The 15322-nt window shown below is 44.1% G+C and overlaps 1 protein-coding gene across 1 annotated transcript in view; it reads left to right on the top strand.

Annotated features, from left to right (window-relative positions):
* Positions 1-15322, top strand: part of dgkg (diacylglycerol kinase gamma) — a 580221-nt gene that overhangs the window by 178178 nt on the left and 386721 nt on the right. The window contains exon 4 of the mRNA XM_033023568.1: positions 4022-4187. Within this exon, the coding sequence (XP_032879459.1) occupies positions 4022-4187 (166 nt within the window). The remainder of the gene's footprint in view (positions 1-4021; positions 4188-15322) is intronic.

Genomic DNA, 15322 nt, shown 5'->3' with positions numbered 1-15322 from the left:
CAGTCTTGGGGCTGAAGTTAGCTCATTAGGCAACGCTATTGTTGTTGGCGGCGCGACTCTCCCGTTGCAGCGGCCCCTACAGCCTGTCTGTCTTTTTTTATTTTTTGTCTAGTTAAATGTAGTGTTGGTGTTTTTTTTAATACTAGTTTTAAATGTGTATATGTGGGGGGCGGGGGGGGGGAGGGGGCGGGGGAAACCGTTTAAAATCTCTTCCCTGTCCAGGAGACCCGACCTTTTCCCTGTCGGGTCTCCGTTGTCGTTGGGGCCTAGCACCGTGGAGCGGCCTCCAACCTGAACGACCCGGGGGCTCGGGAGACTGCAGAGCTGCGGAGCGGCGGACTACTCACCATCGTGGGGCTGGCCGGCCTCGGAGCGTGGGGAGCGGTGGTGACTCGCTGCTGCGACTCGACTCCTGGGGCTCGGAGGCTCCAGCACCACAGCCGCAGGTCCGGTGGACTGGGACATCGGGAGCTCGCGGGTCCGGGGAGAGAGACCGCTTCCCGCAGCTCCCGCAACGCGACTTCTCCAGCCCGTGTCGCGGGGTTGGAACGACCTGGAGCGGGGTCGTACATCGCCCAGCACGGCTTCATGGCCGTGGGACATTCCAGCGCCCGCCGGGGGCTCCAACTTTGTGACATTTAGACCGGGAGCGGGGCCGTAAATCGCCCGGCATGGCCTAAAATGGCCGTGGGACATCATCGCCCGCCTGGAGCTTGGACATCGGGAGAGACATGGAGAACAGGGGAGAGAAAAGACTTTGCCTTCCATCACAGTGGGTCCACTGTGATGGATGTTTGTGGGAATTAAATTGTGTGTATGTCTCGGAAATTGTCTTTGTTTGTATGGCTGTGGAAACAGAATTTCGTTTGAGCCTCACTGAGGTACAGGTCGTACACCTTTGTGTTCTGGAAGGAACAGATCCACCTACCTCCCTGTTTGTCGGTGGTAACCTTTATTCAATTTCTGCCTCTTCTGCGGAAGAGGCGTCGGAGTGCGGGGTTGGCACATTTTCCATGAGGGTCGCTCTGGGCCTTGGCCTAAAAAGGACCTTCGTGGTGCTGCATGGCCCTCATGCTTTCACCAGCGTCCTGGTGTTGATACGTGCTGGTGGATGCATAGGGGTGCTGTCGTTGCTGATGACGCTGTTATGAGCCCAACGGCTTTAAACTCTTCGTCGAGTTTTTTTACTTGTTTAAACAAATTTCCCCCCTGGTTGTGTTGCAGCTGTTTCGCACAACCTTGCAAATTTGGGGTTTAGTGCAGGTTTACTGTGCTCTCGCAAGCAATTGATTTCATAGTGGATATTGCGGAGCAATGTCAATCCTGCTGTCATCTCTGTACCATCGTCTGGGCGAGCAAACAATGATATGCCCGCTGTCAGAAGTTTTAAAATCTCCTGTAGTTTGACCTCCTGGGTTTTTGTGCCAGTCCCACTGTACCCCCAGATCACATTGTTTGCTGCAGGCATTTTTAACGAAGTAAAGTTCACAGGAGGCATATACTTCTCCGTAATTTTGTTACCTGTTCCTGCAGAGGATGGAAGTACAGGTAGTCGATGCTGGCCGCCAGCTTGGTCTGCGATGGTACTTTTCGTTGATCTGTAATTTTGGTGATCACTCCCAGTAGCTCCTTAGGATTCTGCACACTGCCATTTTCTTCAGACCTGGTCCACAATGCTCTCCTCTGTCGAGGGAGATGCATTGTTTTACAGCCCTCGATAAGGTGCTGTTGTGGGAGTGCGAAGACTCCCATAGTGAGCTTGCTCCATCTCCCGGAACAAGTCACGGGCGGACCTCTGCTGCACTAGGGCAGCGCGTCCTCTCGGCCGGACTCAGATGAGTATGATCGGCCGGGCTGAATCCTGCTGGGCTTTGCCTCCAGCCTGCTGCGCTGATTTGAGCTATACGGCTCATGGCGCTGGATTCAGCTTGGCAGAGTTGGAGTCGGCAAGTGGACCATGGTAACCACTCCAACGGTCACTTCCACTGCCCTTGGGCAGTGCATCCTCTTGGCCGGACTCCCCGAGTCCATCGGCCAGACCTCCTGTTCTGCTTGCCTCCAGCCCGCTGCGCTTGTTTTAGGGTATACAGCTCGCGGTGCTGGGCTCAGCCTACGATGGTCGCCCCCGGCTGTTGGCTGTCGGCTGTCTGAACCTTCCTAGTTCCTCACAGCCTGCGGTCCTGGAGCCGCTGGTCACTCATGGCTGTCGGCTGTCGGAACTGTCCCAGTTCCCCGCAGCCTGCGGTCCAGGTGCCGCTGGGCGTTCGTGTTTGTTGGCTGCCGGGACCTACCTGGTTCCCCGCAGCCTGCGGCCCTGGAGCCGCTGGTCATCCATGGTTGTTGGCTGCCGGGACCTACCTGGTTCCCCGCAGCCTGCGGCCCTGGAGCCGCTGGTCATCCATGGTTGTCGGCTGCCGGGACCTACCTGGTTCCCCGCAGCCTGCAGTCCAGGTGTCCGTTTTTTCTTCCCCTTGTCCAACGTGCTGTAACATAAAGCACAGCAAGCACAGCGGGAGCGCTCCACCCCCGCCCGTTGCTGTTGCACTGCGTGAGACGCTTTGTCGCACACGCGTGCTGGCGGGGTCTTCAAGTAGTCACTCACGTGACTCCGAAGTAAAATTTACATTTATACCAAGCATATTAACCTACAAACCTGTACGTCTTTGGAGTGTGGGAGAGAACCGAAGATCTCGGAGAAAACACACGCAGGTCATGGGGAGGAAACATACAAACTCCGTACAGACAGCACCCGTGGTCGGGATCGAACCCGGGTCTCTGGCGCTGTAAGCACTGTGAGGCAGCAACTCTACCGCTGCGCCACCGCGCCGCCCACTGTACGGAACCTTATTAAAGTCCACATAAACCATGTTTACTGCCATGACTTCAACAATCTGTATTGCATGGCTAAAATAAGCTTAACTCAAGTTGACGAAATATACCCAACTCCTAAGTAAAAGTAAAATACCAAACAGCGAAAATAGTTTCAACAAATTATGCCTACAATGTAGATGACAAAAGTGAGTGTCAGTCCATGGTCATAGACTTTAGTTGATTGTGTGTTTTTTAATAGTCACCATTAGTACGATCCATAATAAGATACATCATTCCAACCTAGTATCTACTGATCAATTTCAATGTTATTGCCTTTATTGGATTTAGCTTGTCTTTATTTCTTCTTAGTCAGGTTTTATCTTCATCAGCTAAAACTCTATCAGATTGTACAATACAGTGGAATACTGGTCAGTATTTGCAATATTAAGCATTAAATTTGTTTTCATATTTTACTATGTAATTTTGAAATGAAGGATAGTTTTGTTGTCCTTTTCTTTCCTATATAATTTGTTTTCCAATTACTGTATATGTTCCATTTTAAATTAATTCATCTTTTCTATAAATAACAATTGTGAGATTTGTGGTTCAGAGTAGCTATGTCAGCTTCTGAAAGCTGCATGCATTATTTAGCATTGTTTGAACATGTTCATGCTCATCGCACATTGAGCATTATAATGGTTTACTGCAGTGGCATATGGTTCATCGACTACTCTGTTTAATGAGTTGGCAGTAGGCAGTTTACAGCATTGCAATTCTACTTTGCTGAAATGATTATCAAGAACGGATCTTAATGGAATCTTTCAATATAAACCGTAGTAAATTTACTAGTCAATGAGTGGTCTTGTATTTTCCTTGTGTCCGTCTGTGAATTGCAAATGGCAATAAATGTATATTTTTATGATAACATATCAGGATTCATTTTATTATTATGATCCAATATTTACCTGCAGTGAGAACATATGGAAATATGTCATCAGAGATGAATATGCATATTTACAGCCTGGCTTACCTTCCATTACAATCTTGTGTTTTTTCTAAAAATAATATGCTCCTTTAAACATTATGACAGGAAATGTAGCCATTATTTTTTTTTAATCTATTTAATTTGCAACTCAATTTAATAATTAATATTTTATATAATCCAGAATTTGTATGTTTGCCTAAATCCCATTTCTTCTCTTGTCACCAGCCTATAGATTACGAAGGCTTCAGATTATTCATGAAGACATATCTGGAGGTGGAAATCCCCGAAGAACTGTGTCAGCATTTGTTCATGTCGTTTAAAAGGAAGACATGCCAAAATTCACCAGCATCCCAGAGGCAAAACGCAAGCAATTCACAATTCAATCTACTGGGTAAGATCGGAGCAAATACAGTAATAGATTGTTTTTTTTAAATAATGGGGATTTGGCTTTTGGTTAAAGGGGTATTGGAAACAATGCTTACAAAATACTTGGAACAGGAGAACTAAGGCCAGGAGAAGCAGATCAAGAACATCATGACATTAAAGCTGAAGAATAAGCTTTAAATCTTTCATTTAATAAATAGATCACCAAACTCACAGTGATCTGCAAGAAGGAACTGCACATGCTGGAAAATCAAAGGTAGACAAAAATGCTGAAGAAACTCAGCGGATGAGGCAGCATTTATGGAGCAAAGGAAATAGGCGACGTTTCGGAAGTCTGAAGTTTCAGACGTCTGAAGAAGGGTCTCGACCTGAAACATTGCCTATTTCCTTCGCTCCATAGATGCTGCCTCACCCGCTGAGTTTCTCCAGCATTTTTGTCTACCTTGCATAGTTAACATGGTATGCTGTGGCTATGAAATATATCCACATATTTCAATCTTTGGAACAAATACAAATTCACTTCAGAATGCATTCTCGGAAGTAGTTACATTTACTTGTATTTCAACCTGACTGATTGCATCTTGGACAGTTTCATTGTCTAGAAAACAAGTCAAGCAGCAAAGCCAATAATTAATTTTAGCGAAATAGCATTGACATTGCTCACGCCTTTGATTGTTAAATTTAGAACAACCCTTTCACTGACTTCGTGCAAGCTTGTGTAAAGCGTGAAATTAGTATTTCTTTGATCTAACCATGCCAATGGTTCTATTTTGACTTATTAATGGGCTGCAAACCTGCCTTGCCATGTTAATTTTACAGACAAGTGAAACTAAATTATAAGCGGATGTTATATATCCAATGTGTAGGAAAAAACTGCAGATGTTGGCTCAAATCAAAGGTAAAAATGCTGTGACATTTCGGGTCGAAACTCGTCTTCTGTGTGAAAAAGGGTCTCGACCCGAAACGTCACCTATTCCTTCTCTCCAGACATGCTGCTTGTTCCGCTGAGTTACTCCAGCATTTTGTGTCTACTTTTTTGTTATTTTCCCAAAATAGATGTTATAAACGAGCGGAAGAACCAGGTCCTGAAAAGACTTAAACAAGGGAGAGTTAGAAATAGCTCTTAGGGCTAACGGAATCAAGGGATATGGGGAGAAAGCAGGAACGGGATACTGATTTGGGATGATCAGCCATGATCATATTGAATGGCGGTGCTGGCTCGAAGGGCCAAATGGCCTACTCCTGCACCTATCTTCTGTGTTTCTAAATGAGGTAATGGAGAATAATTCGGTGAGATTGGTTAAAGAAAAAGTTAAATTAAAGTTGATAGAAGTGGTCAGTAAAGGAATGAGCAATAAATAAAGGGAAAATGGAAACTGCAACTGAATGAAAGGAAGTCTTTCTTGCTGTTAATGTGCACACCTGTAGGCATTGGACATCCTCCTTGGCTGGTGAACGCAGTTATAAAATGCTCTGCACACTGACTTGTAAATCATCCTGATCGAATGGCCACTGGGTAGCTCTCGAGACATCCTTCCATTATGAAACTGAGAGCTCCTTCTGCATTACACACTTTGCACAGTCAGCACTGAAATCCAGAAACTGCTGTCTGCAGTTCCCGGTGGAGGCTCCTCTGCAGCTTCATCTGCTACAATCAGATGCAAGTCATCAGATATTTGCATGCTCTTCATGTTATTTCATAGCTCTGCTGTAATTACTGTTCGGGCATCACTGAACCATAAATGAGCTAACTTTATATCTTGCATTGTAACATTTTCATAAATATTTAACTGTATAATGGAATGAAATCATTATGGTGAAGAAAAGAGTCAGTTTATAAGTTCATAAGTGATATAAGCACCAGTTAAGACATTTGGCCCATCAAGTCTATTTCGCCATTCTATCATGGCTGATCTATCCCTTCCTCCTAGCCCCATTCTCCTGCCTTCTCCCCATAACCTCTGACACCCGTACTAATCAGGAAACTATCAATTTCTGCGTTAAAAAACATCAAATGGCAGCCTCTACAGCCTTCTGTGGCAAAGAATTCCAGAGATTCACCAACCTCTGACTAACAAAATTCCTCCTCATCTCCTTCTTAAAGGAACGTCCTTTCATTCTGAGGCTTTGACCTCTCTCACTAGTGGAAACATCCTTGCATCATCCACTATATCCAGGCCTTTCTTATTTGGTGTGTTTCCCCCTCATCCTTGTAAACTCCAGCAAGTACAGGCCCAGTGCCGTCAAACGCTCATCATATGTGAATCCACTCATTCCTGGGATCATTCTGGTAAAGTTTAGCCTGTTGTTTCCATGTGAGTATATTATAGAACAATGCATTATGTCTTCCCACCCCATCCAGTGATATCCCCTCAAACTCCTGACCCCCTCTGGTTCCGCACCTGATTATTGTCTACTTTTGTTCAAATGTTTGACATTTCACGTTCATCTTCGTTCTTGTGTGTGTGTGTGTGTGTGCGCTCTGATCTTTATTTACCATTATGTAAATATGTTCAAAGTGTCAGCTAAGAACTGTGCTGTTCACCGTCTGGGTTGTTGAAAATAATTCTTGCAAGCAATAGACTAGAACTAATGCCTGATAGCAACCAACACATCATTTCATGACCATGCCACCAACATTGGTGGACCTGTGCAGTTTTCAGGATGAGGATAGACACAAAATGCTGGTGTAACTCAGCGGGACAGGCAGCATCCCTGGAGAGAAGGAACGGGTGACGTTTCGGGTCGCTTCAGACTGAAGAAGGGTCTCGAGCTGAAACGTCACCCATTCCTACTCTCCAGAGATGCTGCCTGTCCCGCTGAGTAACTCCAGCATTTTGCATCTATCTTTGGTTTAAACCAGCATCTGCAGTTCCTTCTTCCTACACAGTTTTCAGGACTGTGTTTTTAGGGCAACATGGTGATAGAGCTTGTAGAGCTGCTTTCCCGCATCTCCAGGTACCTTGTTCGAGCCTGATTTCCAGTGTGGTGTGTGTGGTGTTTGGGCATCCATGTTTTGCCTGAGTTTCTTCTCGGTCTCTGGACTCTTCCCATATTCAGGGCAAGTGAATTAATAGGTTAACATGCTACTGTAAATTCCTCCCAGTGTTGGGGAATCTGAAGCAGTTGAAGGGAATATAGATTACATTGGAATTAAATGATGAATAGGACTAGTTTGTGAGCTGGCAGAGACACTGTTGGCCAAAATGGCCTCTTTGGATAATGCATAAAGATACAAGTGGTTAATTGTATCATTCATTTAAATACATGCCCAGGCCATAACACCCCCACCACCGTGTTTCACAGATGAGGTGGTATGCTTTGGATCTTGGGCAGTTCCTTCTCTCCTCCATACTTTGTTCTTGCCATCATTCTGATATAAGTTAATAATTGTCTCATCTGGCCACAAGACCTTTTTCCAGAACAGTGGTTGCTCTTTTAAGTATCTCTTTGCAAACTGGAACCTGGCCGTCCTATTTTTGTGGCTAACTAGTCTTGCAGTGTAGCCTCTGTATTTCTGTTCATGAAGTCTTCTGCGGACAGTGGTCTTTGACAAATCCACACCTGACTCCTGAAGAGTGTTTTTGATCTGTCGGACAGGTGTTTGTGGATGTTTCTTTATTATAGAGAGAATTCTTCTGTCATCCGCTCTGTAGGTTTTCCTTGGCCTGCCAGTCCCTTTGCGATTAGTAAGCTCACCAGTGCTCTCTTTATTCTTAATGATGTTCCAAACCATTGATTTTGGTAAGCCTAAGGTTTGGCTGATGTCTCTAACAGTTTTATTTCTGTTTCTCAGTCTCATAATGGTTTATTTGACTTTCATTGGCACAACTTTGGTCCTCATGTTGATAAACAGCAATAAAAGTTTCCAAAGGTGATGGAAAGACTGGAGGAAAGACTAGATGCTGAGAGCTCTCTTATACCTGCATTAAGGAGGCATTTAAACACACCTGAGCATTTACAAACACTTGTGAAGCCATGTGTCCTAAACATTATGATGCCCTGAAATGGGGGGGACTATGTATAAACACAGCTGTAATTTCTACATGGTGAAACCAAAATGTATAAAAAATACCCATAAATAAAACCTGACAATGTGCACTTTAACCACATGTGATTTTTTCTATTCCAATTCTCAAATTGTGGAGTACAGAGGCAAATAAATAAATGATGGGTCTTTGTCCCAAACATTATGGAGGGTACTGTATCTATCGGATATTTATAAGGATCATTGTAAGGGTTTGTAAGGGTACAGAGAAGATTTACGAGGATGTTTCCAGGACTAGAGGGTCTGAGCTGTAGGGAGAGGTTGAGTAGGCCAGGACTATAGAGGTGTATAACAAAATTATGAGAGGAATAGATCGGGTAGATGCACAGAGTCTCTTGCCCAGAGTGTGTGTATCGAGGACAAGCGGACATAGGTTTAAGGTGAAGGGTTAAAGATTTAATAGGAAACTGAGGGGTAACATTTTCACACAAAGGGTGGTGGGTGTATGGAACGAGCTGCCAGAGGAGGACACATTGTAGCTCCAGTTATTTTAGAAGCATTATCATCTCCTTTTCACAGGAAATGATTAATGTCCAATTACAGTCTGGTTCATCACAGAGACCTCACTGTTGATACATTCCACATCCAGTCTCTTTCTCTGTTATCTCCTTGACAAATTCTAGTAACAAGCCAGGCAACAAAAAAATAATAATGTTCCATTTTTATCACTATCCAATAAAGAAATACGATCAAAAAGCTACTTTATCGTAAAGTATGATTGAATCCCGAGACACAAAATCTATTAAACTGATTGTTGTGCTTACAGGAAAATAATGACCTCTGTTGAATCAAAAGAAAAATAATTGTGTGTGTGTGTGTGTGTGTGTGGTTAAGTTTCTGTTGTCGCTTGCATTGAGATATAGTGAAACGCACTGTTTTGCAAGCTATCCAAACAGATTAGATAATGCTAGACATAAATACAATCAAGTCCACCTCAAGTACAATAGGAAGAAATAAGGGGAAGATACAGAGTGCAGAGTGTTGCTTTCTGCTTGTGGCACACCAGAGCCAATGTCCACTATGGGGTAGAGGTGAATCGGCCAGTATATTAGCTTATCCCAAGGGCTTCACGGTGGCTGAAGGCACCCACATGGGGAACCCGGCGTGAGGGGGTCGCCGAGAACAAGAGGGACCAGTGGTGGTGGGGCGAAGAGGGCGGTGATGAAAGGACCACAAATATGTAAGGGTACTTTCCAACTTTGTCGGCCTCTTGTGGCGACTCTTTTGTGCACAGTGTGTGCAAAAACAAACAAAAAACACCACACCTTCACGGTACATGTGGCAATAGAGTAGCCATCCAAGGTAGACACAAAACGCTGGAGAAACTCAGCGGGTCAGGCAGCATCTATGGAGAGAAGGATTTAGCGACGTTTTGGGTCAAGACCCTTCTTCAGATATCCTGAGAGGGGGATAGATAAGGAAGTGCAAGGTGTGAACATAGGACAAAGGGAATGGGGATCAAGGAAAATGTAGAATAGATCACTGTTAGTTGGAAGAAGCTAACAACAAAGCAAACAGGTGTAAAATGTAGTCAGAGACTGTAAGACTATTTGGAGAACTGGGAAGAGGGAGGGATGGAGAGAGAGGGAAAGAAAGGGGCTGAGAACGCATCCTTGCAGAGCACCAGTGTTGAGGATTATCGTGGAGGATGATTTGTCCCCTATCCTCACTGATGGGGGTCTGTTGGTCAGGAAGTCGAGGAAGTTGAGGATCAAATTGCATCTGCCCAGGGGGGTCTTGTAACATCACCAGTGAATGCCTTTAAATATTGAGAAAAGGCTCCTGTTTTTTAATGAAATTAGTGTCTGCTTCTAAACCTGTGAAGTCGTCAATTTTACTTCTATAGCACATTTAAAAACAACTCTCATTGACCAAAGTGCTTTACATCAGTGTAGGTACTAACGTGCCACATGCAATGGTACATAGATCTAACAATACATACATAAATACATACATACAGCTGAGATACTCAGAGGATAATGTTTTAAAAAGATACGGCTCATCAAAATGGTAGATGGTGTTAATAAATTCTGCTGCTTTAGAAATAGACAATAGGTGCAGGAAGAGGCCATTCGGCCTTCAAGCCAGCACCGCCATTCAATGTGATCATGGCTGATCATCCCCAATCAGTACCCCGTTCCTGCCTTCTCCCCATATCCCCTGACTCCGCTATCTTTAAGATTTTAAATGGTTTTCTAAGAATTTTATAAAGCATCAAGTATGCATTTCAAAGATATTGAAGGGATTATGGTGGACGATTTCAGGCTTGTTAAGAGTCATAATGTAATACAGCATAGTGTCACACAGCATAGTGTCTTACACCCCTTCAGTCCAACCTGTCCATAGCTGACCATTATGCCCCATCTAGGCTTGTCCCATTTGCCCACATTCAGTCTATATACCTCTAAACAGTGTGTTTTCATGTACCTGTCCAAATGTCCAAAGGGTGTTACTGTACCTGGCTCAACAACTTACTCTGACAGCTCATTTATTATACCCATCACCCGCTGTGTGAAAATGTTACACCTAGGTTCCAATTAAACCTCTCCCCTCTCACCTTAAATCTACGCCCTCTAGTTCGTGCTCTCCCAAACCCGGGAAAAGGAGGACAAGTAAAATCTGGATCTTTCTTCAGGGTCTCTGGTAGGCTCTGCTTTCATCGTTCAATAGGCTATCGTGAATTAATGGTGTGGATAGCAGGATCTTTCGTGTTTATGATCCTCTACTGAACCCTCACCAAAGTCAGTCAGTCAGCAAAGACTGGCAGTGCCAAACACATGTTTGTGATCCAAACCTTCTGTTTACTGCCCCCCCAAAAATGGCAGTTCTCTACACTAGGTCACCTTTTACATGATCCTGAATTTACATAACTTCAATTTGAAGAACCATTCACCACCAAAAACACACTGGCTTCCCAGAGGAAACATGTTGGAAGGAACTACAGATGCTGGTTTACACCAAAGATAGACCAAAACATCACCCATTCCTTCTCTCCAGAGATGTTGCCTGTCCCGCTAAGTTACTCCAGCATTTTGTGTCTATCTCCGGCTTAGCAGATGTTAGTCTCAGTCCTCACATTGAAATCATTCTGGGCTGTATCTATGGGACATAGCTGGAGTTAATACATCGATAATGACAACTTATTACAACTGAAAATGAATAAATCTATCTCACCATCTCTCCTCAGGAGAAGAGGAATAGACTTTCAGTTCAGAGTTTTACGGCTTGTTTTAAAAAACATTTGGTTATGTTTAAAGACTTTTAATGACAGGGTGTAAAACTATTTTTGCAAGATATAGATTACAGTTAGTAGAATTCTGCAATCTAGATCTGAGGGTTGGTATTCATAAGATCTATTTTTGTCGATCATATAAAACAGGTGACATCTGTAATCAAATATCTGATCAGCATAATAACTATTTGTATTTTGAGTAGTCCTATAAACTAACTGCAGAAATCTGCAGCTTCTGATTTGGATGAGATAATGTTCTATTATGATTAATACTCTGGTGATTGCTGTACATTCATTTTAAAGGTATGCATTTGAAGTGATCCTTGAGAATGACAAACTGTTTATAAAACAAATAGGTTGTGTGGTTAAAACAGTTGGACGAATACGCAGAGAATGCAAGACCTCTGAGTATAGTCAGGCATTAGAAATGTTTCGACATTTACTGATCTACCTATCCCTGCAAACAAATCTTTAGCCTTGACAGATTGAATGCTATATTTGTACAACATGCTTTTCTGTGTTTGCAGCAGAAATAAAATAGTCAACAGACAATAGACAATAGACAATAGACAATAGGTGCAGGAGGAGGCCATTCGGCCCTTCGGGCAGCACTGCCATTCAATGTGATCATGGCTGAACATCCACAATCAGTACCCCGTTCCTGCCTTCTCCCCATATCCCCTGACTCCGCTATCTTTAAGAATATCTAGTTCTCTCTTGAAAGCATCCAGAGAACCGGCCTCCGCCGCCCTCTGTGGCAGAGAATTCCACAGACTTACAACTCTCTGTGTGAAAAAGTATTTCCTCATCTCCGTTCTAAATGGCTTACCCCTCATTCTTTAGCGTTATTGAATCTGGATCACTTATTGTCTGGGATGATTTCTCTCCCACTCCATGTTTGGATCAAAGCAACATTAAATAGAATTGTTGAACTATGATTTGCTATGGACATTGGTTGTCTACATACTTCAGTTTTGCACTATTATGGTTGGGTTACCTTGTTTTACTGATTATTAGTTTATCGAATGATTGATTCTTTATTTGTGGTGTCCTAGCGTTAAAGGGCCTGTCAAGTGGCAGCAAGTAAGCATTTCATTGTTCCGTTGCCGCTACGTATGACAATTGACTTCAATATATTAAATCACTTATCACATGATGTAGTTAGTGCAAGAGGTGATCAACATAATCATTATGAATTTAATCTAACTGGGGAAAGTAGCTCAATCATGTTGTCCTGTGTTTTATTGAGGCAAGAAACAGGCATCACCCTACCCCAGAATTGTACTGTTATGTGAGTTTGTTAGAGTCATATGATTATAGGTATCTCTGTGGGGTATTGAATTGCATTCTGCACGTTTAGTTCAGTTTAGTGTAGAGAACTAGAGACAGCACATAAACAGTCCGCACCGACCAGTGATCCCCGCACATTAACACTATCCTACACTCACTAGGGACAATTTACATTTACACCAAACCAATTAACCTACAAGCCTGTACGTCTTTGTAGTGTGGGAGGAAAATGGAGATCTCGGAGAAAACCCACGCAGGTCACGGGGAGAATATACAAACTCCGTACAGACAGCACCCGTTGTCAGGATCGAACCCGGGTCTCTTGCTGTGAGGCAGCAACTCTACCGCTGTGCCACCGTGCTGCCTTGGCTTGATGGTTCATACAGAAAAGGAACTACAGCCAGAAACAAATTTCCCTGGAACCAGTGTGCCATGATCATCCCAGTTGGCCAAACGGTGACTGGGAATTTGGAGGCTTTGCCTTTTAAAGGGCCTGTCCCAGTTGGGCGTCATTTGTGCATCATTTACGCGACATCATTTACGCGTCACGACGCACGACACGTGCATGGCGCGTGGTGAGGCGTGGTGGCGTAAGCGTGGTAGCGCGCGGCGCTCCAGGATTTTGTGATGCTCAAAATTCTCGCGCAAACGACGCCCAAGTGGGACAGGCCCTTAAAGCTTTTTTATTAAAATTCAATAGTCGATAGGAAATCCTTGCATTGATGACTTTATTCTGGATGATTTCTGTTGCAACAATTGAGGTAATTTATGTGGGAGGAGATGCTCCAAATGATGGATCTTAAATGCCACCGGACCCTGAACCCCTATAAGGATACCCATACTACTGCAGACACATGCCAGCTAATATTGTCAGAGTGTCAAGGAAAATAAAGAACAAACTGCAGATTCTGGAATTCTAACTATTCTAAGATTCTGGCACACAGCAGTCAGGCCACATCTGTGGGAAGAGAAAAAGAGACAATGAGTCAGGTTGACAATGCTTTGTAATGGGCCTGTCCCACTTAGACGACTTTCTAGGCGACTGCAGGAGAATCTGCGGTCGCCACATGTTCACGGGTGGTTGCCGGGTAGTCGCCTTCATGGTCGTCAGGAGTTCCCACATTCTGAGAAGCCTCATTATGGTCGACGTGAAGTTTTCAACATGTCGAAAAATTAGCGGTGACCGGAATGAAGCCGCCATGGAGAATAGCGAGAATTCTCGTGCCGTAGGTGGGTCACCAGGAGGTCATAGTGGGTGTTTAGGAGGTCGATGGTTCTCGTAGGTTGTAGCCGGTGCTGACCGGTGAATTTCATTGGTTCATTGGGAAAAAAAAACGCAGTCGTTTTCAGAACCAAGGATAATCGACCAGTAATGTTAATGTCCGCTGAGCTTCACAGCCGTGTATCTCTGGCTTCTTAAAAGTTGTCTCCACTCCTTCTCCCTCCTTTTCCCCCCCTTTTAAAGGACTTACTGTACACTGTGCTTTCACCGTCTTAATTACAGCGCCAACCTTCCTGTTCATCGTGGTGTGTGTCTGTATCACATTGGCTTTGCACCGTGTGAATTCTTTAGACAGTGCTCCCCCCGCTTGCCCTGTCCCCCGCCTGCTGGTGAAGGAAGGTGTGTGTGTGTGTGTGTGTGTGTGTGTGTGTGTGTGTGTGTGTGTGTGTGTGTGTGTGTGTGTGTGTGTGTGTGTGTGTGTGTGTGTGTGTGTGTGTGTGTCTGTCTGTGTGTGTGTGTGTGTGTGTGTGTGTGTGTGTGTGTGTGTGTGTGCGCGCGTGCGTGTGTCTCTCTCTCTCTCTGACAGTCGCCGTTCCAGTTGCTGGGTTTTCAGGCGATTGCCTGCAACTTGACAGTCGCCTGAACATTTGCCTAAATGGAACAAACCCAGTGCACCATTCGTGTCATCACACTCTTGTAAGTGATGAAAACAATAATATTTTTTAAATTGTAAAGCAGTTTTAGCGCTGGAAAGAAGCTGACCCGTTAGATTTACAGTCTCGACCCGAAACGTCACCCATTCCTTCTCTCCAGAGATGCTGCCTGTCCCGCTGAGGTACTCCAGCATTTTGTGTCTGCCTTCGATTTAAACCCGCATCTGCAGTTCTTTCCTGCACATTGTTTGAACTCTCATGGCTGGAGCTGACCATTCTGACCCCAACCAACAGCTCGACTCCCCCTTTCCTTAACTTGTACGTACAGTTTAAATCTCAAGAGCCAGGGTCATGTAATATGTTTAATTAAGACTTGAGCTGTATCACAATGTAGTCCTTAATTGGAGTTAATGCAAGATTATTTTACTTAATTAATAAAACTAATCTTCATGTCTCCAACATTCCGAGCTACAACCAATTAAGCATGAAATCACTCTTGAGGTATAAGCGGTTTAATTAATGTTTTTAAATTTATTATACTTCATGCTGGTCAGCAGGTGTTCAGCTTTGGGTGAATAAGTAGCAAAACCAAATGCTGGTCAAGCAACATGCTTGGGAAGAGAAACAGTTGATATTTCAGATGAGAAGATATTTTGGTAGTGCTGGGAATGAGAAAACAGCAGGGGAGAGGGAGAGG

The sequence above is a fragment of the Amblyraja radiata genome, chromosome 7 (genome assembly GCF_010909765.2).
Source record: "Amblyraja radiata isolate CabotCenter1 chromosome 7, sAmbRad1.1.pri, whole genome shotgun sequence".
Taxonomy (NCBI): domain Eukaryota; kingdom Metazoa; phylum Chordata; class Chondrichthyes; order Rajiformes; family Rajidae; genus Amblyraja; species Amblyraja radiata.
The sequence above is the reverse complement of the archived record's forward strand: the minus strand, read 5'-3'. Positions and strand labels throughout refer to the sequence as shown.